Genomic DNA, 21,655 nt, shown 5'->3' on the forward strand with positions numbered 1-21,655 from the left:
TATTACAAGCTTAACATATTAAAAACAAATTCTTATCCAGTTATTTACCTGACATTGACTAACTCCACGTCAGTGATGTTGAAGAAGAACATCTCAGGCCCCTCTGGTACACGGTCGTCTTCAATATGCAGGTTGACCTGCTGCGAGGTCTGACCTGGGGTGAACAGCAGTCGTCCTGAAGCTGGAGCAAAATCCGCCCCACTAACCGCTGTGTCGCCTGACGTCTGATAGGTCACCCACACGCTGCCTAGACTGCCCGAAGAGCGAGCAATTGTCACATTCACCTGAGGAAAAGAAAGGAGGTGTAACTGTGGGTTAAGTTTGTGTTTACATTATATACACAACCTCATTCGTCAGTATGTCCTCACCTTTCCCTCCTCCTCCGTTGCCATGATCTGGGGCTGGGTGAAGGAGAAGAGGCCGTTGGGGTTGTCGCTGGCTGCCATGATAACCGTGACATGTCTGGCTGTCGGACTTATTTCTAATCCAGAGGTAGCGGAGGTCAGTGTAAGCTGGTACTCACGACGCACTTCAGGAAGTTCATCATCCAGAGCCTGAAATCATAGCAGATGTGACAGGGGACAATTTTTAAGGTAAGCATACAAAAACTCATCATGATGCATTTTGTTCTGTAAGCATTCCGCAGAGCAATATCCTGATTTTATTTTATCCAATATTAAGGAAATCCACATCAGTTAATACCTTGAGAATAATAGTGGCATCAGACTGTCTGTCTCTCATAGTCACAGTTCCAGAAATCGATTCAAACTCAGACACGTCAGCTGGAGTGATATTCCAGTAAACCTGGACTTCTCCAAACACACCAGGGCCTCGCACAAGGCTGGAGAACACACACAAACACACAGCAGGATTTTCACATTACATTATTAGTTAATACATGGAAGTAAAGACATTTAAAACTCTTATTTGCAGTATCTCACCTGACCACAGCACTACCATTGTAATCTCCCTGAGGTTCCCCGATGAGGATGCTCCTGGACGACTCTGCTATTCCGATAATCCCTAGTGCTGCCTTTTCTGCCCTGATAGTGATGGTGACCATGTCTGCATCAGCATATAACAAACAAGGAAGACAGTTTATAATTCCACAATTCCTAAATCTAAACTGCACTGGCCATTTGACTTATAACCCTTACAAAGCGGTTATGTTTTCATCTGCGTTTGTTTATTTGTTAGTCAGCAGGTTTACACAAAAACCACTGGATGGACTACAATGAAATTTGGTGGAAGGATGTGGTATGGGTCAGGAAAGAACCCACTAAAATTTGGTGTGGATATACCGATAAGGGTGCAGATCATGACATTTTGGTGACTTTCTTGAAAATAATCCAGCGATCTCTATGAAATAAATGTGCATCTGGATGATGATCCAGATTCTGTGAATCAAAATAAATATTTATTGGGGTGGTGATCTATATTGAGATACTGTACAGTGACAAAGTTTGCAGGACATTTCTGTGTAAGTGTATCTGATCTCACTTTGCAATATGGGGATATGGGGAAGTGGCCAATAGTTTACAAATACTTACCGTTCAAAGGGTCGATGACAGCTCCACTCCCGGCAGGAAACAACCGGACAGTGAAATGCTCATCTCCTTCCACAACAGAGTCAGTGAGGGCTTTGATCATAAATGTCTTCATAGACTCAGCCTGTAAAATAGGAATCATATTCCATGCTTCATTAAGAATCGTGTACTATCAAGCACAAAAAGATGGTCAAAGAGTGAGTGTTTCAAGATTAAATCATTCAATAAATATAAAAACATAAAACATCTGATGACAGCAGCACAGCACTTCTCACAATGTACCTCAGTGAAGACGAGAGTTCCATTGAGAGGTGAGAGGTCATCTGAGGCCTGATCTTCCAGCTGCCACACCAGCGTCACTGCCCCCTCACCTCCCACACTACGTCGCACTGCTAGTGTCGCCACCGCCGCGGGGTCATCCACAAACTCTGGCTCACTGATGGTAACCTTAGAGTGGAGTAATTAACAGTCTTAATGTGCACCTAGTGGTGAGTAATTGCTGTTTGTCAATAGAAAATGAATATTTTATTACAACAGTAATGTTAGAATTACCTCCAATTCCTGAAATCCAAATCGTCCCAGAGGGGAGTCATTGGCTGGAATACTGACAGTTATAGAGGTCACCTCTCCAAGTCGGGCACCACCAATCACACGCAGCAAATTCACTCTAAACATCTCCAACATCTCCACTTGTTCATCGTCCAGGATGTTGATGGCAATTATAGCCTCGCTCTAAAGATAGGAAACACATGACAACACAGTTATCCATGGACAGCTTCCCTTTATGGCTTGATGTGATATTTAGGGCTGCTTCATTTCAGATCAGGAAAATGAATCCATTCACCTGTCCATCCTGAAAGGTGATGTTTCCAGATATGGGGCTGAAATCATTGAGATCTGCAGTGATTGGCTGAGCATCCCAGTAGACGACCAGTCTTCCAGTTGCACCAGCAAGTCGCACCACTGACAGATAGAGGACGTTGTCTGGTGGTGGTATCTCATAAGCCAGCACACTTCCAAGAATATCCTAGGCAAAGATAATTTAGAAGCAATATCTAATTAATTTAATGAAATGCAACATAAATAAAGTTCATTTAATGCCTAATTAAAATTATTCAGGATCCATTAGTTACACTTAATCTTCTATGAGTGTCACTATGGCATTAGTTTGAGAAGCTGCATCTCTATCATGTTCATGTCCAAGTCATGGCCCCAGAGGTGATGACCCTGTGCTCACCTCAGAAACATTGAACTGCAGAATCCCTCGAGGGTCATCGTTCTCCTGGATGGTGACCTCTGCTACCTCCATACCGAGCCGCTTCACACTCGGCTGCCCTGCTCCCACTGAGCCTCCGACCAGCTCCACACTGGTGATGTTCACCAGGAAACTCTCTGCCAGCTCGGGAATGTCGTCCTTAGAAAACATTTGTACATATACATTAAATGAAAGAAAACAACGAGAGAAAAATCTCCCTGTCTCTAAAAACACATTCAAAATATTTAATAAGCTTGGACATTAAATTAAGTTGGTGTTTACAGTAATAGTGAATTATGCAAGAGGTATATAACTTTGGTATTCACGTTTACAAGTTGTCTAACCAGACCAACAAATGTATTTGTGAGGGGCGAGGATATGCGATAGTTTAATGAGGGTTAATGGTTGTTTCTCTATGAATGGAAGAGGAGGGAGAAGAGGAGGAAAGGAGATTTATCCGTTCATTTATGGCCTACACAAGACATTTTAAAGGTTAGTTTTGGGATGGTAACAGGGATGATTAGTATGTGTTAATCTGATGATGAGAAACAATCTCCAAACAAGTCTCCACAGTCATAAGTAAGAGAGGTGTAATATGGGAGAGGAAATAAAGTTTTACATGTAGTGGACAAATGAAGACTTTGTTGTTGTAGAAAGCTAAAAATGTCCTGTAAAAAAGTCCTATTCCTAATATGATCTTCTTTATTCAGGTAGATTTCATTAATTTCTCCATTACCCAGCTGCCTATCCTTACCGGCAGGATTGTGACAGTGACAAGCGCCACCGTGGCACCATGTGTCATGACAATGGTGTCGTCTTTGGCGGTGTAATCCTGTCCTGCCGTGGCCTGGTTGGATGGGGGCTGGTACAGAGCTGGCCTGGTCTGGTAATGAACTGCCACCTCACCCGAAGAGCCCTGCTCCCTCACTATGGATAGAGTCACATTGACTGGAGTCCCTGTGGGTGAGCAGAAACAGAAGGTAACAAAATAAAAATGTGACTCCCTACTACTCACTTCTCAGATATTTTGGGCCTTCCTCCAATACACAGATTAAGACTAATCCCAAATCCTGGAAATCACGGCTGATCTCTTTTACAGTAAAGCTCAATGTGTGATTACTGTAACAACTGCTTAAGAAACCGCATCCGAAGAAAATTTGTAATTGGTCTTTAAAAAAGAAAAAACAAAGATGGAACAAAGTGAGTCCATAACCGAGAAATGTAATTGAATAAATTTACAATGTAACTTACACCCATTATGGTACATTAGACTCTTTGCACTGTGATCCAATAAAAACCCACATTGACTGACTGCATTGATCTCTTTCCACAGAGATTCTTACTCTGTGGTTCTTGTGTTAGTGTAAACTGGGAGTCCAGATGCCATCCAATCACTCCGTAGGGAGAGCCATTTGGCAGGATGACGAGTAGAGCCTGTGCCCGCTGCTTGTCAATGACTGCTGCCTGTCGAAGGTCCTGCAGCCCCACGGTGGTGACGTCCATGATTGTGATGGTGACACTCTCTGTCAGCTCGGGGACGCCATCTGCGATGACAGCCAGTGAGATGATGGCAACTGATTGATCCTCTGAGAAGGTTACCTGAGATAGAAGATAACATTTTAGATGGATTCCTCAAATTTGTGATCTTAAGTTAGAATTCTTCCACTGTTGATCCAGGCGAGCATTTCATTCTCAAACACGTCATTAATGCATATTGTATGATAGTCGAGAGGAGGGTAAGAGGTTTGCTCACCACTCCTGATGTGGGGTAAATGTCAGCCAGACTGCCACTTGCAGCCCAGTGAACAGTCAGTCGGCCAAAAGTGCCTCGTCTTCTCTCCACACTGAGGGAAATCTGATTATTTTGCTCCAACTCTTCTACCTCCACAGATAAAGAATCCTGCAGAGATTTCATTGCAAAACATTTCTGTATTAAAATAGTTTAAATGCTTAAAAAATATGTTTCAAATTAATACATCCAACAAAGAGGTTATGTTTACAACTGCAGGATGGATTACCACGAAACTTAAAAGGATCCATAAAATATTGGTGCAGATCGGGATCAGGAATCGAATCCAGGATTTTGTTTCACTTACTTTAATATTTTTCATAAGACAATTTAGCTCATCTTTATTAACAAATATCTGCATTTGAATGCAGATGAATTAAAAAGCTGACAGCAACACCAATGTGTAGCTGAGAAACATAATGTGGCCTTTATGTTATATAAATATTGGTTTAATTTAGAGACTGTTGGGTCTTGGTGGAGGGATGCGATACCATAAGTGCAATTCTAGTTCAAGATATGGTTTGGTAACATTATGTACAATGTAAATGTGTTGTCTAATATCAAAATTTGTATTTGCTTACCTGAGCAAAGCCAATGACTCCATGGGCATCGTCATTGGTTGGGACAAGTATAGTCACCTGACCACCAAATCCAATCTCAGCTCCTCCCTTCGGATTCTTCAGGCCGACCTGGAAATGCTCCTGCACCTCAGGGATGTCGTCATCCACGATGTTCACCGCAAGCTCCAGCTCGCTGTCACCTGGTGCAAAGTACAACTCCCCAAAACTGAACGTGAGGAGATAAAGACAAACACAACCTGTGTGTTATTTCACTGTCAGAGCAGCAAGTCGCCTGTCTGTGACCTATAAAAACAATCCTGGTACCTGGGTATGAAATCGGACTGATTGGAGACAGAGGTGAACTCGTAAACGGTGGAGCTGTTCTCCTCAGTGGAAGCCAGGAGGGTCTTGGTGGTGTTGAGGGAAGGGACCATGAAAGAGAGGAAGCTAACGGCCGGAGGGGCCCTCAGGATCATGGTGAACAGGTTTACATCGGACCTCCAGGAGTAGAGGGATGAGCCATTTCTTCCAGCCAGCAGAGCATAAGCTACGAGAAAGAAAAAAGGATTTCATCGATCTAAACATGACAAACTGATTTTACTAGTACAGCGGAACAGTTCAGCTGGAGAAATTACTGAGATTTATGCTTACTGATGCCAGACGAAGCAAAGGGGTGAATTGAGGTGAGGCCTGGGTGAGGAATAGATTGATAGAGCTGTGGCGACGGCTGCTCTGACGTCCACTGTAACACCTCACAGGATGCTGAGAGAAACACACACAGACACACAGACACAATATTACTCACAGATTTACGTTCTTTCACGCTAGAATAGCATGTTTATGTAAAAGTAAGTACTGGTCTAACTGACACACCCAAGACTCGACAAATTACAACCTCGGAGTCGCTCTGCGGCTCTGCTCCGCTCCACGCTGAGGCCTTTCCCGTAAACCCACAACAGGTCTGCACTGAGAACACTCACCACTTTTGCAAACTCAGAGGGATTATGTCTCATCAAAATATACAGAGCATGATATAAATACATGATCTGGTCCACACTGTGAATTTTCTCATCTCAGATTAGACAACAGAACAAGGCTGTTTTGTCTATAACAGACGCACCATTTCCAAATGGCTTTTAAATCATCACTGATTTATTTGAGCTGCGCTAACCAACATCTAGCCACAGCACAATCTTCTTGAAAATACGCTGAGAATACAACCAGAGAACACAGCATCTCATTATTGCAAAAACAAAACCATCCTCTGAGCAGAACATAGACTGAGTGCACTTGACTCTCAGTGAATGCCATTTTTATCTCAGCCGAGGAGGTTATGCTTTCACCCTAGTTTGCTTGTTTGTTGGTTGGTTTGTTTGTTTGTATGTGAGCAAGATAACAATAAAAATACAGGACAGTGTATCACGAAACTTAGTGGAGGAATGCAGTACGGGTCAGGGAAGAACCCATTAAACTTTGGTGTGTAATATTATATGATATCAGAGTAAGACTGGTCACCTTCTACAACAACCAACAGAAGAGTCTCGTCTGCTCTCGTGGTGATCGTCTCCACCTGACTGGCTCTGCCGATGATAGGGAGGGGCTTTGGATTCTGAAATCTTCCATTGGTCCATCGTAGAAGGAGGCAACTGACCGTCACACTGTTCACGCACACCACCAGGTGGGGAACATGGACACGGGTGAACAGAGTCACACTGAGGATGTCCTGTTCAACGTCCAGGGTCTGGAGGAGGGTGAAGGAGTCACCACTCCAAACAAAAATCTGTGGAGTAATAATATATGAGTTCAGACAAATTGTACCAATGAATGGAATTAAAGATATTTCTAAACCGTGGAACTTTAAGCCTCACCTGGCTAGATACTACGAGATAATCTCTGCCTTCAGTGGAGAAGTGTTTCACATCCAGAGCTTCAACACCTAAAGTTTGCTCCTAAAGAATCATGTGAAAATAATAAAGGACAATACCACAGTATTAAAGTAATGTAAAAAAAAAAAAAATCATGGTAATGTACTTGATTGGTTTGATTCTTACCAGTGAGATATTGAGGTCCTTGTGCAGTTTGAAGATGCTGAGGTTGGCAGCAGGGGAAAACGGGGGGCCACTGTGTGTAATGCCAATGTAGGTAGAACCATTCACTGCAAACCCAACACAAGAGTGGGGGTCCTGAATCCTAATAGACTGTAATGAGAAAAGTGATTTTGAGTTAGTTACCTCTTTATTGGGGGTCACTGCTAATATGATTCCTATTTTATTTTACTCTCATGTATATTTCAGTTTACAGCAGGGGCATCATGGGTTGGCTGTGTTGTTGTTGTTCTACCTCTGATGGCACAAAGACACCCTGCCAACGATACAGCGTGGCCAAAGTGTGGTGGGATCCAATAAAGGGCTTCCTATCCAGCCTCATAGCCAGGACAGACAGTTGTTCCGGGAGGAAGCACCAAGCAGATGTGGGTCTTTCCTCAAAGCGCTGGTATACACCCATCACCGGAAGGTGACCGGCTGGAAGGCAAAAAGAAAATTTTATTGCTTATTGGGAGGAAACTGGGATTAAAGGAACAGAAGAAAAGGGGAGATTTACGAGCATTGAGGTGGTTGAGGTGACTTTAAACATTTATTGGTCTCACCAGATGCAACAGCTGTATCAGACTCCGTCTCCCATTCCACACTGACAGCTGACTCCAGACCATTACTCCGAGACACGGTGAGGAAGACTGTTCTGCCACCTTCATCAGCAAACACTTCTGTGTTCGTTCTGTAGAGAAAATACACATAAATAATTCCCCTTTCCCCTATTTCACAGCTACAAATGTTTCAGATGAGCTGTATTGAGACCTGTTGAGTGTGGGTCCGATGCGGAACAAGCCAGAAGGAGCCAGGTTCTCTAGGACAGTGATGAAGGTTTGGAGTTGATCTCCCAGCCGTGAGCCTCCCGTTGGGTTGGACAGGGTCACGGTGAAGGTTTCATTCACTTCAGGCTCAGAGTCCAGTACTGCCCAGATCTCTAGCATCTGAAACAAAACAAATTAGACTAAACAACTTTGGATCAAATTAAAACAGATGTGCATTTCCAAACAAAAAACATGTTGTAATATAATGTTTGACTATTTGTCTTCACCTTAAATCTGACTCCATCCTCCAGCACCACAAACCCTTGTGCTGGCTTCAGATCGCCCTCTGCTAGGCGGCCGTTGGCATCTGTGATGGTAAACTGAACAGTCACGGCGCCAAATGTGCCTTCCTCTGGGTTCCGCACCACGTACAGGGTGGCCACACTCTCGCTCAGCCCCAGTACGGATGTGGGTTCCCTCAATAAGAAATGCTCGCTAGTGTTGAAGGAAATTACGCCATGCCCGTCGTCACTGGCCAGGATGTTCACGGTAGCTGCATAAAAACAGAAACATAATGTTGTCATAGCATTTTCTGATTATAGGTAGATGGGAATAAATGAGTGATACATTTTTTATGAACATAACTTTAGTTTCATAATAGTAATGGTGCTACGTTAAATATAAAGTAAAACTTATGGTCTCTACCAACTTTTTACATTGTTTTCAGTTCTGTATAGTGTTTCAGGTATAAACCACAATTGGGTGTCATGGTGTATGATGCTTCATTTCTTGTTCCATTGAGACAAATGTAGTTCAGTAAACTGTAATACACAAGGTGAACTTGTGTGACCTGATAATGTGATAACACATAAAGTGGAGGCTTCTCCTGAGTCTGTACTAATACTATAAATACTTCATACCATTTCTGATATAAAATAAAGTTTAATGTATTAAAGGCATCATTCAGCTTTTTGTAGTCAAATAACTAATGTCTGTAGCCGCATGAGGAAGATGTATTGTCCCTATTGTTGCTTGCAGTTCAGTTTTTACTTTGCCTATTTATGTAGAACAAGAATGCAACAGTTCACTTGAACACTGTTTGACGTGTCCCAAAATAAGATTTTTTTAAAATCCAACAAATCCTATAAAACCTGCCAGACGAGCAAAAACAAGTTATTTCTATGGCGACGGTAAAAAACCTCTTTTATCTCACGCTGTTAATTAATTAAACTCATAACCCTCTTATCCCAAATCTCTCCTAAGTCTCAACCATGGATTGCACATTTTGGATTGTACATTCAAACTCAATATGGATTGGAAGCTTATGGTCGGCTATCTCATGCTGTTTGACTCAGAAATTCCAGAAACTCTATTGTGGTACTTTCTGCTGCTGCGTCTACCTGTGGTGTTGGTGCCCAGCTCCAGACCAGGGGAAGGCTCGGACAGGATGAGCTGAAATCTCTCAGCTCCTTCTGGAATGTCGTCATCGATGATCTGCACTTCTACAAACGTATGCCTCTCGCCATCTACAAAGTGGAGTATCTGGGAAGACAGAGGAGTGCTCAGTTTGAATACTTGATACTGAGTGATTACGATGATGGTTTAGCGAGAGGGACTATGAAGTGCTTTAGATTCTCGAAGACCTCTTGGTTTGAACCTTTTAGATTGGAGGTTAATGTCTTCATCATTCTAAAGCAAGTCCAACGATATGTGCTTGCTCCATGAGGGAACTGTTGGGCTTCTCTATAATTTTGTAAGGTCTTGACCTTACTATGTGAACTGCCTTGAGATAATGTATGTTGTGATTTGGCCCTTTATAAATAAAACTGAATTGATTACTGTGTATATCTGACCCTTTCACTGGCGTTGTAGTCCAGTCCCTGCTGAGCCTCCAGATTCTGAGCATAGAACAACAGAGAAACGTTTCCATACGTCCCCTTGTTCCTGTAGGCCACGAGAGTCAGTGACCTGATGGTTTCATTCACTGAATACCTGGAGACAAGAACATATTTGGATAAGATATGGATTTGAAGTAGAGCATGAGCAAATTAAAAAGAACTATGTTATTTATGGATGTTTCTCTTACATAGTGTTTGTCCATTCGATGACTCCTCTAATTCCATCATTGGCGGCAATGCTGACCTCTGCCACCAAACCCTGGGTGTCTGGGAAACAGACAACATACAAAGAGTCATGTTAATCGTTTATAAAAACCGTAGTAAAAAGTTTTGTATCAGAGTCAGATCTAACTTCAGGGCTGTAACTACAGTGCAAGCACCAACAGCAAGCTGTGCATGAGGAAACTGCAGAGGATCTAATTTCCGTTCAGGAAGGTTTGAGCGAAGGTTTACAGCTTAGAAGCGTCTCCTGTAAGTGGCTTGTGAGGCTGAGGGTGGACTGATTTATGACCCTGTGAATAGTCCTCTCCCATTCACTCTGACGGCCAAGACCCTGGGAGGCCAGCTCCGGGTTTAGTTTGGCTCTCGCTCTCCTCACCGCACAGTGCTACTCTGATCCCTTCAAATCCCCAGGCTTCCTCAATCATGGAAAGCATCAATATCACTGTCCAAGCCACATAATGAGTGCTGCCAGAAGAGCCACCGTGTGTTTACCCTGCGTCTCCAGGCAGAAGGCCGATAGTATTCTGGGAGCCTGCGAGTGCTGCTCTGCTCTGTCGTGTTCTGTCCACTCATCGCTTTCTAAAGTTACTCATTCATAAATTGGACAGTGGTCTGGATTGTGTAAAAGCTGCAGCAGTAACTAACAAGCTTCTTTCATGTTGCATTTTGACTGTTTACTACAATGTTCAATGTACAGGAATATTGTACATCAAACTGCCTGGCAAAAACTGTGATCACATGGATGTGTATTTGTATTTTACCTGGCAAAGTGCAATACACAACCTCTACTCATCAAACAAGGGAAATGATGAGAATTCATAGGAAGACAAGAAAGAAAAAGATTTTATAAAATTGCAGCAGACATAGCAGAACAGAGAGAAACAATGATGGAAACCAACTTTACCGATGGTGATGAAAGATAAATTCAATAATGATTGTAGTACAAATCCGGCCTAGGCTGTTTAATTGCTCCATACCTAACTGTGGAGCAGTGGCAAGGGTTGTGATGAGTACAGCTGATGTTATGTTGATGAGGAAGAACTCCTGCAACTCTGGAATGTTGTCCTGAGAAAAGAAATATTGGCACATATTGGCAGGGATCAAAAATCAACATGTTATGTTTACCATAAAAAACCCTAAGAGTTTATTGCTTTGTCCTGTGTTCAGTGGCAGTTTTAGGCATGGGTGAACTGGGGTGGCATTTTTTCATGTCACTTAAAAAAAAAAATCATCTGCGCCGCAAAACGATTTTCTATTATCTATCATGTCACAGTGTGCAGCTGCTGCAGGCGCCACTGCTTGCTGAGAAGGGAGGGGGGGCTCGGAGGGGATCTCACCCGGGGAGTAACTTAATGTAGCCCACTGCCTGTGTTTACATTTTTGTTGTGTTTTTTTATGTTTAATATACTGTTTATATACTTTATGCTGCACTGTTCTCCATTTTATTCAGCTGTATACTGTGTATGTGGATGAATGACAATATAGTTGACTTCACTTAATATTGCAACCTCACCCAATATATACACCCAATATAATCAGCCGAAAAATAAATAAATAAACACACCAAAAAATATACATCTTCAGAATATTTGATGGATGGATTAATGAAAGAATAGAGGAGAACCAGAGTTTTTACCTCCAGTATGGTGACAGGGATGGCAACAGAAGTCTGTCCATCCTGAAGGATCACAGATCCAGTACCAGAGACGAAGTCTTGTCCCGGGTCAGCGAGAGCCCCCTCTACCTGGGACAGGTCTTGTAGAGACCCTCTTATAACCTCATAGGTGATATTTACAGCTCCTGTACAAAAACATTACAGCACTATATCAATTACAGGGTAGAGGATTACAGTGTGTATAAGCTTAACACCTTAATCAAAAAAGTAAGTGTAAAGTAGCACTTAACAAAAGAAAGAATTAACTAAATTAGAGCATCCATAAATGTAGTTCTCTTTAGGACTCACTGACCTGAGGCTCCAAACTCTCTGTTGATATAGATCTGTATCGTTCTGTCCCGCTCCTCTGCGGTCACCCTGAGGGATGACGGGGCGATGGTCAGCAGCCCATAGGGCTCATCACTGGTGTCCACAGTGAGCACCGCCTCACTGCCCTGGACATCCAGAGCAGCGTGACCTGTCACCACAACACCTGCGTCCAAGTCAGGGGAATGTTAATCTATGTAGAAACTGTGACTGGGGTTGTTTTTAGGTATTTGTGGTATCACACTCGAGACATTAAGGGCAGATGCATTACCGAAAGTGTTGATGTTGGACAAGGAAACTTTGTATTCATCTGTGTCCTCTGGTGTTGCATCATCAAGGAGTTGCAAGACGATGGTGTCATTTAGTTCTCTCTGTAGGAGGCAAACTCACAAAATGACTGCGGGGGGATATCAAATCACAGCTGTCCCATTTAAATATAATATATTTAGTTAATCCTATGTCCTGCTGTTGATACCTTTAAGAAAAACTACAATAACAACATACGATCCAAATCTGTGCTGCCATACTGTGCAGTAAATGTGTTTAATTATGATCCCACACTAAGTGCTCAAAGATCTCCATGTAGTATTTACCTCAGTGAAGTACAGTGTCCCTGAGGTCTGGGTGAAGGTCCGGTGTACAAGGGGTCCTGTTACAGTCCAGTCTACAGTGACGTTACCCAGAGCTGGAGCTGTTCTCAACACCAGTAAGGACAGCCTCTCTCCTGAAACATCAAATATATTACAGTAAGAATTGAGAGTTAATGCAAAGCAAAGAGTGCAGTTCACCAGGTTTCTTGACTGAAACTGATACAGTATATGAGTACAATGAATTGTGCCAGTGGGTATGAGTGTGTGTGTAAGGTTGTGCTCTGGGCTTTGACTTGTATCTATTCTTGTATTATTAAAAAAAATCTTTTTAAACTATGTAGTAATGATGATGGGATGATGATATGAATGGAGTCAAATGCGGCTACCCACCCTCTCTGGCGATGACAGAACGTGAGCCTGGATGGAATCCGACAACCCCAGCCACATTGTCGTTAGCCAGTATCACGATGGTTACTGTGTCAGAGCTGGGCAGGATTCGACTTCCTCCCTCCGTGTTAACTAGACCAATCATGAGGCTCTCGTTGTCCTCCGGCTCAATATCATCTCTGATTACTATCTCTATGGTCTTCTTCAGATCACCTGTAGACAGAGAGGATGAAGTGCATATAATACTTCATGCAGGTGCTCTTTAAATTCTCCCAACTATTCGATTAGTGAGGAACCCAAAGAAACACTGGATCAACGATGATTTTACAGGATGCTGATCTGAGAAAACTTTTGTTTTTACATAATTCTCGATAGAAAATGATACAGCTACATTCTATAAACAATCAGTGAGGGTTCCACATACCATCAAATACCAGAGTTCCTCCTGTCCCAGTGAAGTCAGAGTCTGGTGTGGCCTTTCCTCCAACAAACCTCCACTCCACTGAGACAGTGCCCAGATTCCCTCCTCTTCTCTCTATAACCAGAGGCACCACGACCATAGGCTCTTCCCTGACCTCCAGGTAGAGCCCCTCATTAGTGGCATTGGGACTGAGGCTGTATATCAAAAATACACCAAATGCATCTCCGTTCACCGCTATGGTCACCACAGCGTTATCTGGCTGGCCGATCGAGGGCAGGTTCTTCTGCGCCACACTCAGATTGAGCAGCTCTACCTTCAAACAATAAACAGTAAAACTTATTTGCTACGCACAAAGTAAGCCATAAATAACACAGGATAATAAATATACGATTGGGTTTTTACCTTTAAGATCTGAATGGAGAAGCTCTCATCCATTTCAGGGAATTTATCCGTTAAGATTGGGACCGTGAGGTTGGCGACCTGTGACCTGTCCTCCATAAAGGTGCTTTGAGCTGTCACAGGGGTGTAATCGCTCCCTGCCACAGCCTGGGCACTGAACAGGACAACAGCTGCAGTGACGTTTTTTAAGTATGTCATAACATTTGCTTTGGAGGTGAGCTGGTTAGCCCCTGAAGTCACCCACGTACAGGACGGTGGGGCCGCCCCTGTCGTCAGAGAGAAGGCCTGGCAGGCACGCTCTCTCAGACAAGCAGCGGCACACGCAGACAGGGGATCACTTTGACCGGTGAGGTTAACTGTCCTAATGGGGCTCATGGATGGAGCCCCTGGTTTTGGGAGGTCATAGTATGTCAGCAGGTTTTGGCCGTCAGCCTGAGCCAAGCCAACAATGTCGATCTCAGAAGTGCTGTATACGATCTCCAAGCGACCAAAGTCCCCACCTCTGGAATAAAGGAAAAAAGGATGTTAGTGTGAGTAGAATTTAAAAATAGAATAAAACTATTATTCAAGAAAAAAACTATAATCAAAGTACCTTCTGTGAACAGAAATATTGGCTCTGTAAACTCCCTCCAGTGGCTCCTGAATGCGATAAACAGACTGTGCAAAGTAGACTGTCCCATATGGGTTGTCATTGGCTGGCACAATTATATCAACAGATGTGTCAGCTCCAAGGTTTCCTCCATTACTGGCACTGGTAAGCTCCACCTTAATTATCTTTAAAAGACAGAGTGTAATTAAAATTTCAACTAAAATCATGGCATCATTTTTAAGTATTCTCTCCATCCGCTTTTTACCTCTGTGATTTCAGGAATGTCATCAGCCAAAATCTCCACCTGGAGCGTCTTCATGGTTTCTCCAGGAGCAAATCTCACTTCTCCTGATATAGGTCTAATGTCTCCCACTGCTAGTTTACCATTGACAGTCGCCTGCCATTGCACCACCACTGTGCCGATGGTTCCAGCGTTACGCACTATTGGCAACGTGACCTTGATCGAGTTAGATCCTGGTTCCTCCACAGTAATTGGAATAGCCTGGAAGACTAGGTAAAAAAATAATCAAGTGTTATAGAATGAAAATAAGATTTGACAAAATGTGGGAAAGTGAAGTCCTTTTCATAGTGAGAATGTAGAGTCTAAGGTGAAGCATCAATCCTCATTTGTGTTTCAGGCTAACTTTGACTGTGGCAATTGATAATATGCATAATGTGCTTGTTCGTTTCTATGGGGGGGTTGATTTGATGTTTCCTTTTCCTGTTCTTCTACATGTCTGTCTTTACCTTGGCTATGCAGGAAAATAATAAATATAGGATGCACAAAAACAAATCAAACGAAAACTCACATAACAATAAGAAATCCAACAAAATAGAGGAAAATATTGAAACCATGTAATGCCTACTAACCAAAGGCACCAAAAGGGTCATCAGAAGGCAGTATGGTGATGATGGCACGTGTGAGCTCCCCCAGCAGAGCCCCTCCAGTCGTCTGGTTGATCAGCTCGATGAGAAAAGTCTCCTCCAGCTCGGGGACCTTGTCATTGATGACGTAGACGGGCACAGATTTACTGGACTCCCCTTCTAAGAGGACGACGTCACTGGAGGCTACGCTGTAGTCTTCACCTGCGGGGTTACACACATGCACGTTCATATAGACATGACACACACAAATCATAGAGAGAATTTTTTAAAACCCTGAGGTCAAGACTTACTGACTCTGGCGGTCAAAGGCACAGCTCTGAACTTAACAGATACGTCAGCAAAAATCCCACCGACACGTGTGACGTTTATTATGGGCCCCACATAGTGCTCAGCTACACTGACAGCAGAGGCCGACAGCTGCAGGACTCCGAAAGCATCGTCGCTGGCCTCCACTATCACCTGGGCTACGATGTCAGTGTTGGAGCCAAGAGAGGGGGAGTTGGAAACTGGAAGAACATTAAAAGGATATTTCATCAGTTTACTGTCACATGGTTTCAGTCTAATTTTTATCTTAGATTATAATTCTTCTCTTACTGAGCCTCTCCTGCTCCCCTTTGATAAGCTGAACACTCATCAGCTTCACAAACACGGCCTCGTCTCGTTCTGGATCTTCATCATCCAACACTCGCAGGGTGATATTCGCTTCACTCTGATTGGCCGAGAAAACAACAGAATCCTCGAGGGGAACAAAATCCCGGCCCTCGGTGGCTCGGCCCACCCCTGGAATCCTGTAAGGGTCCGGATCTGCCTCGTTTAGGGTCCGATATGTGACTCGCACCTAGACAAAAAATGACCATATGATTTATTCACTTCGACAGACCTTGGCATGCACATTTTCATGTTTATTTTACATTTTTAATTAATTTTATTAATTTAAATGTAATGTGTCATTTAACTGTATTTTCTTTGGCATTTTAAGGTGGAAAAGTTTTGTACTTAACATTTAATAATCTTAATTCCTTATTCCTAATTGTTGTAAACGAAAAGAAAATGTTTTAAATGGCTTCTATTTAAGATAGATAAACTGCGAAATATATTATAAGTATGCCGCGTATGTTTTTATTTGTTCTCCTTTTTTTCTGTCTCTGTAATTTAACTTGATATCATTGTAAATGAAGGTCGTCCTATATGATTTCTTGAGTACAAGGGTTGTATTATTCTGGGTAATTTATGCCATCATGAGTGGTTTTAATTTCTTTGCTCTAAGAAGTTTCTAAATCTTCTGCAGCAGGACTTACCTGACCCATCAGGCCTCTGAGTCGCAGGATGGTGAGGGAAACAGTTGAGTCAGATTCAGGGAGTCGGACAGACCTTGTTAAGTTAGCGAATACAAAAACACCGTAAGGATCGTCGCTGGCGAGCACAGTCAGAGTTGCAGATGTCTGGGCTCCCAGGCGACCTTGGGAGACGTTGACCAAAGAAACGGTGAAACTCTTGTCCAGCTCAGGGATCTCATCCTGAGCCACGTTCATGATAATGTTCTCTGACGTCTGACCCACACCAAAGGTGATGTTCCCAAACCTGCTGAGGAGCTCGCCCTCAGAGCTGGGGTCAGCTTCCCAATACACTGTCACATTGGAGAGGTCTCCGAAGGACCGATCCACCTGGGGGTGAGCAAAAGAAAATAGCACGATGGTGAACGATGCTGGAATAACAGTATTTACATTTAGACTTTATCACACTGACCTGTAGGACGACAGAACTGCTTCCATCCTCTGGTTCTGTCCCATTGACGGAGAGTGATTCAGGACTAAACTGAAAAACTCCATGGGCATCGTCTGAGGCAGCGATGGTCACTGTGATGTGGGATGCGACTCCCAAGCTGGCTGCACAAAAGATATCACATAGAACCCTGCGTTACTTTTTAGTGACACACTTTGATAATAGCTGCATTTTTCATTTTAAGTTTGAAGTAAAGTAAAAAATTAACAGTATTTAGAAAAAAGGAAATATGGCAATAATTGTCTCATTATGCAAGCCAGTGATTTTGGAAGAAATAGCACAATGATAATAACAATAATAATTAATAACCCATATCTTCTAATCTAAATAATAATTAAGGTGATGTTCTGGCCAAGCACATTAGACTGAATTGGCAGCTTCATTGTTTTGGAATGAGTGACAGCAGCTTAAACTCTGTGTAAAACTCTGAGGTCTCTGACACACTTACCCCTCCTGCCTGAGAAAAGGCTATTTGCTTTTCCCACATTACTTTCATGGGTACTTTTCACAGGGGTCACGGTACAATGTAAATACCACACACAATTAAACACACACATGCATGCTCACACAAACACCTCCAGATGTGTGCTTTTTATATTCACACCAGATTGATAGATTTTTTGTACTTTATTGGAGAAAATGCAGGCTTCGGAGGAGAGTTCTCAGCCAACTCCTGTCGAAACATTTTGAGTTTTGAGGCCACAAAAGAAGCAATGACATGTGAAATAATTCCTAATTGAATTGAATTTAAGAAATGCATCCTTAGGGAGTGAGGAATTATGTTGGTGAGGGCGTCAGGAAATGAAGCAGTTTGGGGAATAAAGGATGGGAGATACTTACCATGATGGTGATAGGATGGAAGGAGGAAGTCAGAGTCACTCTCCCCGCTTCCACTTCCTTCACTATGCAGAAACTGATCCACTGATGGATCAGCATCAAACAAGCGTCACACCAGGTTAGAATCACACCAGAAGAAGGGAGGTCGAAGGGCAAATGCGAAGGAGGGTGAGCAGGGAGTTATGCAGGAGGGTAGGTGTGTGTAGGGACGAGCACACAGGAGCACCACACACAAAACACACAAAAACAGTAGGATAGAATACAGGGTCAGTTCAGCTATGATTAGGATAGGTCAAGACAGGTTGCTGATAAAAATATAATGATTTAAAAAAACATTTTGCTTGAGAAAACTAATTCCAACTAATTATTTCTCACCTCCTGCGTCTGCATTGTAGAGCTCCACTCTAAAGATCTTGTCCAGCTCAGGGACAGGATTGTCAACGATGGTCACAGTGATGAACTTTAACCTCTCTCCCGGAAGAAACTCCAGCACACCATCTGAGTCCTGTAGTGGAATATACAGAGGAAACCAGGGTAACAGGCAAAATGTCTTCTCTTAATCTACTTATTGATATATCATCAGTGTGTGTATGTCTGTTTAAAGTCTAAAAGGATAGTTCACCCAAAAATGAAAATTCCCTCATTATCTACTCACCACTATGATGGAGGGGTGGCTGCAGTTCTCACGAGAACTCGCTAGGAGGATAACATCCACATTTAGACTAAAAACAGAGCTTGAAGATGTGGTCGCCATTTACTACAAATTATATTGGAATTGGCTGCAACGCTGTTTACCCCTGAATCTCCAAAAGTGTTTTGTCCACTTCATCCCCCTTAACATCGGCATATTGGTGAGAAGATAATGAGTGAATATTTATTTTTGGGTGAACTATCCCTTTTAGGACTTTGGTGGAAATTAACCTCGTAGTCTTCAGGGCTGGACGCAGTGAAAGGGGTTGTCCTGTATCCTACTATGACCCTTCCCAAAAGCCCTTGGGCCCTTGCAACCGGCAGACGGATTTGTCCATCCTCCTCGTTAACAGTGATGTGGGCCGGTTCTAAAGCTGGAGAGATCAACCCCTCCCCTGGAGGACTGGGCTGGAACTGCAGCAGGCCTGGTAGACAGAAAGGTGTATGAGTGTGACAGTCATGATTACAAGAGAAAAAAATAGGAGAAATTATAATGAACCAATATAATCTTAAAAATATGGATCACTTCAATATTATTTCAAGTACAAATGTTCTGTGTTTGGGGTATGTGGGTGAATACCATAAGGATGATCACTGGCTGTGACAGTAACGGTGTTGACAGAGTTGTTTGGGTCGATGCTTGCACCACTGGTAGGAGTGGAGCCTGGCTTCCCATCACCGGACTCTGCAGACTCCAGTGTGATCTGGAAGGACTCTGCCAGCTCTGGGAGGTTATCATCCAACACCAACAGGTTCAGTACCTAACAGAAAGAAAGTGCATGCATTAGTTTTGTTTTATAGTCCAGGCTTCACCCTTAAACACAACATGAGATATCAAATCAGCAGCACCAAGTTCCTTTTTTCTTGTTTGTCACAGACATAAAGTAGAACTTTAATCAAAAGATGACACCTGTTGTCTCATCTGTAAATGCACAGGCAACATGACCACTAGGTGGAGCTGATTACCAAGAAAACAATGCAATTGGAGGACTGAATTATGACTGATAAATTGGACAGACTGTATTCATTTAAAACCAATGTGAAAATGTGCAAATACAATGGGTGACAGGTAGATCACACATCACATACCCACTGCGCTCTATGACACCCTGAGGTGAGGGCTCATATAGGGGCACTTTAATACAGGTACACACACCTCAGAACGCTGTCCAGGCAGGAAAAGCACAGCTCCGGTGGCATTAACAAAATCATGATGCGCTGCCGTGTCATTGTTCAACCTGTCCAGTTGGGTTACAGTGTAGTTGACGTAAACGTGGTCCAGAGATCCCCGCATACGCTCGATCACACAAGAGACAGTGGACCCTTCTTCAGCCGTCTACAAGACAAAGAAGGAAATAAGATGTTTATTTATTCAGGGTCACTGGTCGCATATATCGATATTCAAACAGTTTTTTATGCTTGCATGAGCTAATCTTACTGCCTATTTTAATGGCCCAGTCTAATTCCAGCACAGTAATTAAGTGATTTATAAAGGGGAACACCTGATAGCCCACACTCTTCTACGTCTTTTTCATTCCCATAGTGTCTAGGATATAAAGAGATTCTCCAGTTCTGCTGGAATGTCATGCCTATAGCTCTGCCACCTGTTGAGCTGAGAGAGACAAGGAACAAGATCTCTCATCTCCAGTGCTGGAACTCCTGATCCGCTTCTACAGGAATGCCTTGAGTGGCAGAGCTGTGGCGGCCTCGCCAGCTGTCGCTCTACCTGAGAGGGGCCCAACACGAGAGCAGACACATCCAATCCAACTAAAAACTGAGAGCACGCTCTCTCTGCAGCCAGGCATGAAGACTGATGAAATATGCAGCAGGACAGGGGCTGACAAACCATTGGGTTTACATTACACGTGTTTCTATGCACACGTTCTGTCTGTGGACACAAGTGAGTGATGATATTGACAAATGCCACAGTAAAAGTTTTCATGGAGAATCAGGTTAATTCAGGAGACGCATCATTTATGCTTGACTTACAGTTCCACTAAATGCCAATGGGTGAACTTACATCAGGTATGCAGGCACCGGTGAATCCAAAAAGCCCATTGGCATTGTCACTCTTCATGACTCGCAAAATGGCTGTGGGTCTGGGGAGGGGGAGGCTGGCTCCTCCACGCACTGCCACCAACTGCAAGTAGAACACCTCCTCACCCTCTTCTTCATCATCATCCCTGGTCTCCACCACAAATGACTTCTGCCTCTCATCCTGACGGTAGCGGAGGTAACCTGAGATGCTGCGCAGGTCTGTCTTGGCAGGCTGGGTGTGAAGCTCGTGGATGTGACTGCGGTTCAGCCTGACGCGATATAAGCGAACATCCTGGAGAAGGCCTGTGTAGCGCTGTTCACCCTCAGGATCTGAGCCAATAAACAGTGTCGCAGGTCCTGGGGTAGAAATAAGAGGAAAAAACTGTTTGGTGATAAAAGTTACAGTTCGATTAACTTGTTTTGTGAAAAGACACAAATGTTTGACTGTTGCGTGTTTGTCCATGAGAACAACAGAATATGATTCCGAAGGTGATCTGCATCTTTATAATGATAGATGTCAGATAAACAAACTATTGTTAGTGTTTGAACTAATTGTAATGTACTGGGATCCCAAACATAATCTTGATTAAGGCCACAGTACGCGTAAGTCCAGCTCTTGCTCATTAATCATTTATATCCTTAAACCTCTTGCGTCTATTGTTTCCTCCTCTTGTACAAAAGGGAACAAATGCAGGAAATCTGCCACAGTGAGCAAATATAAAGCCCCAACACAGAGCCATCCATCTGCGGTTTGGGTTACCAGTAACAAGACAATAACCCATGACATGACTGATGATTATGTATATATCTGCTGTGATATTTCCTCTCTGGGACCATTGGGCCCGCTACAGGCTGCCACTATTGTCTCCATTAATCAGAGAGAGGAGGAAGAAAAGAAAATGCCGACTGATTCCCTTTAGTAGTAACAATATCCA

The 21,655-nt window shown here is 43.1% G+C and overlaps 1 protein-coding gene across 3 annotated transcripts in view; it reads right to left on the reverse strand.

The window, feature by feature from the left end:
* adgrv1 (adhesion G protein-coupled receptor V1) overlaps positions 1-21,655 on the reverse strand; it is a 113,552-nt gene that overhangs the window by 60,746 nt on the left and 31,151 nt on the right. The window contains exons 22-68 of one of the 3 annotated variants that reach the window (XM_069523933.1): positions 20,704-21,077; positions 19,840-20,019; positions 19,264-19,444; positions 18,915-19,108; positions 18,369-18,498; positions 17,997-18,077; positions 17,121-17,260; positions 16,673-17,038; positions 15,969-16,212; positions 15,665-15,880; positions 15,360-15,575; positions 14,755-14,999; positions 14,493-14,674; positions 13,904-14,402; positions 13,505-13,814; positions 13,084-13,293; positions 12,697-12,827; positions 12,375-12,474; positions 12,090-12,269; positions 11,759-11,922; positions 11,100-11,187; positions 10,884-10,907; positions 10,089-10,167; positions 9,856-9,994; positions 9,403-9,544; positions 8,290-8,555; positions 8,007-8,182; positions 7,799-7,926; positions 7,492-7,673; positions 7,203-7,349; positions 7,020-7,100; positions 6,667-6,931; positions 5,803-5,913; positions 5,476-5,698; positions 5,173-5,377; positions 4,556-4,702; positions 4,146-4,401; positions 3,557-3,759; positions 2,785-2,961; positions 2,392-2,574; positions 2,100-2,279; positions 1,830-1,994; positions 1,551-1,671; positions 942-1,065; positions 703-841; positions 369-554; positions 49-284 (exon numbers count right to left, since the gene is read on the reverse strand). In XM_069523933.1, the coding sequence (XP_069380034.1) occupies positions 49-284; positions 369-554; positions 703-841; positions 942-1,065; positions 1,551-1,671; positions 1,830-1,994; positions 2,100-2,279; positions 2,392-2,574; positions 2,785-2,961; positions 3,557-3,759; positions 4,146-4,401; positions 4,556-4,702; positions 5,173-5,377; positions 5,476-5,698; positions 5,803-5,913; positions 6,667-6,931; positions 7,020-7,100; positions 7,203-7,349; positions 7,492-7,673; positions 7,799-7,926; positions 8,007-8,182; positions 8,290-8,555; positions 9,403-9,544; positions 9,856-9,994; positions 10,089-10,167; positions 10,884-10,907; positions 11,100-11,187; positions 11,759-11,922; positions 12,090-12,269; positions 12,375-12,474; positions 12,697-12,827; positions 13,084-13,293; positions 13,505-13,814; positions 13,904-14,402; positions 14,493-14,674; positions 14,755-14,999; positions 15,360-15,575; positions 15,665-15,880; positions 15,969-16,212; positions 16,673-17,038; positions 17,121-17,260; positions 17,997-18,077; positions 18,369-18,498; positions 18,915-19,108; positions 19,264-19,444; positions 19,840-20,019; positions 20,704-21,077 (8,716 nt within the window). The remainder of the gene's footprint in view (positions 1-48; positions 285-368; positions 555-702; positions 842-941; positions 1,066-1,550; positions 1,672-1,829; positions 1,995-2,099; positions 2,280-2,391; positions 2,575-2,784; positions 2,962-3,556; positions 3,760-4,145; positions 4,402-4,555; positions 4,703-5,172; positions 5,378-5,475; positions 5,699-5,802; positions 5,914-6,666; positions 6,932-7,019; positions 7,101-7,202; positions 7,350-7,491; positions 7,674-7,798; positions 7,927-8,006; positions 8,183-8,289; positions 8,556-9,402; positions 9,545-9,855; positions 9,995-10,088; positions 10,168-10,883; positions 10,908-11,099; positions 11,188-11,758; positions 11,923-12,089; positions 12,270-12,374; positions 12,475-12,696; positions 12,828-13,083; positions 13,294-13,504; positions 13,815-13,903; positions 14,403-14,492; positions 14,675-14,754; positions 15,000-15,359; positions 15,576-15,664; positions 15,881-15,968; positions 16,213-16,672; positions 17,039-17,120; positions 17,261-17,996; positions 18,078-18,368; positions 18,499-18,914; positions 19,109-19,263; positions 19,445-19,839; positions 20,020-20,703; positions 21,078-21,655) is intronic. The other 2 variants (XM_069523935.1, XM_020093939.2) reach the window with 2 other exon arrangements.

Source organism: Paralichthys olivaceus, chromosome 4 (assembly GCF_024713975.1).
Source record: "Paralichthys olivaceus isolate ysfri-2021 chromosome 4, ASM2471397v2, whole genome shotgun sequence".
Classification (NCBI taxonomy): Eukaryota; Metazoa; Chordata; class Actinopteri; order Pleuronectiformes; family Paralichthyidae; genus Paralichthys; species Paralichthys olivaceus.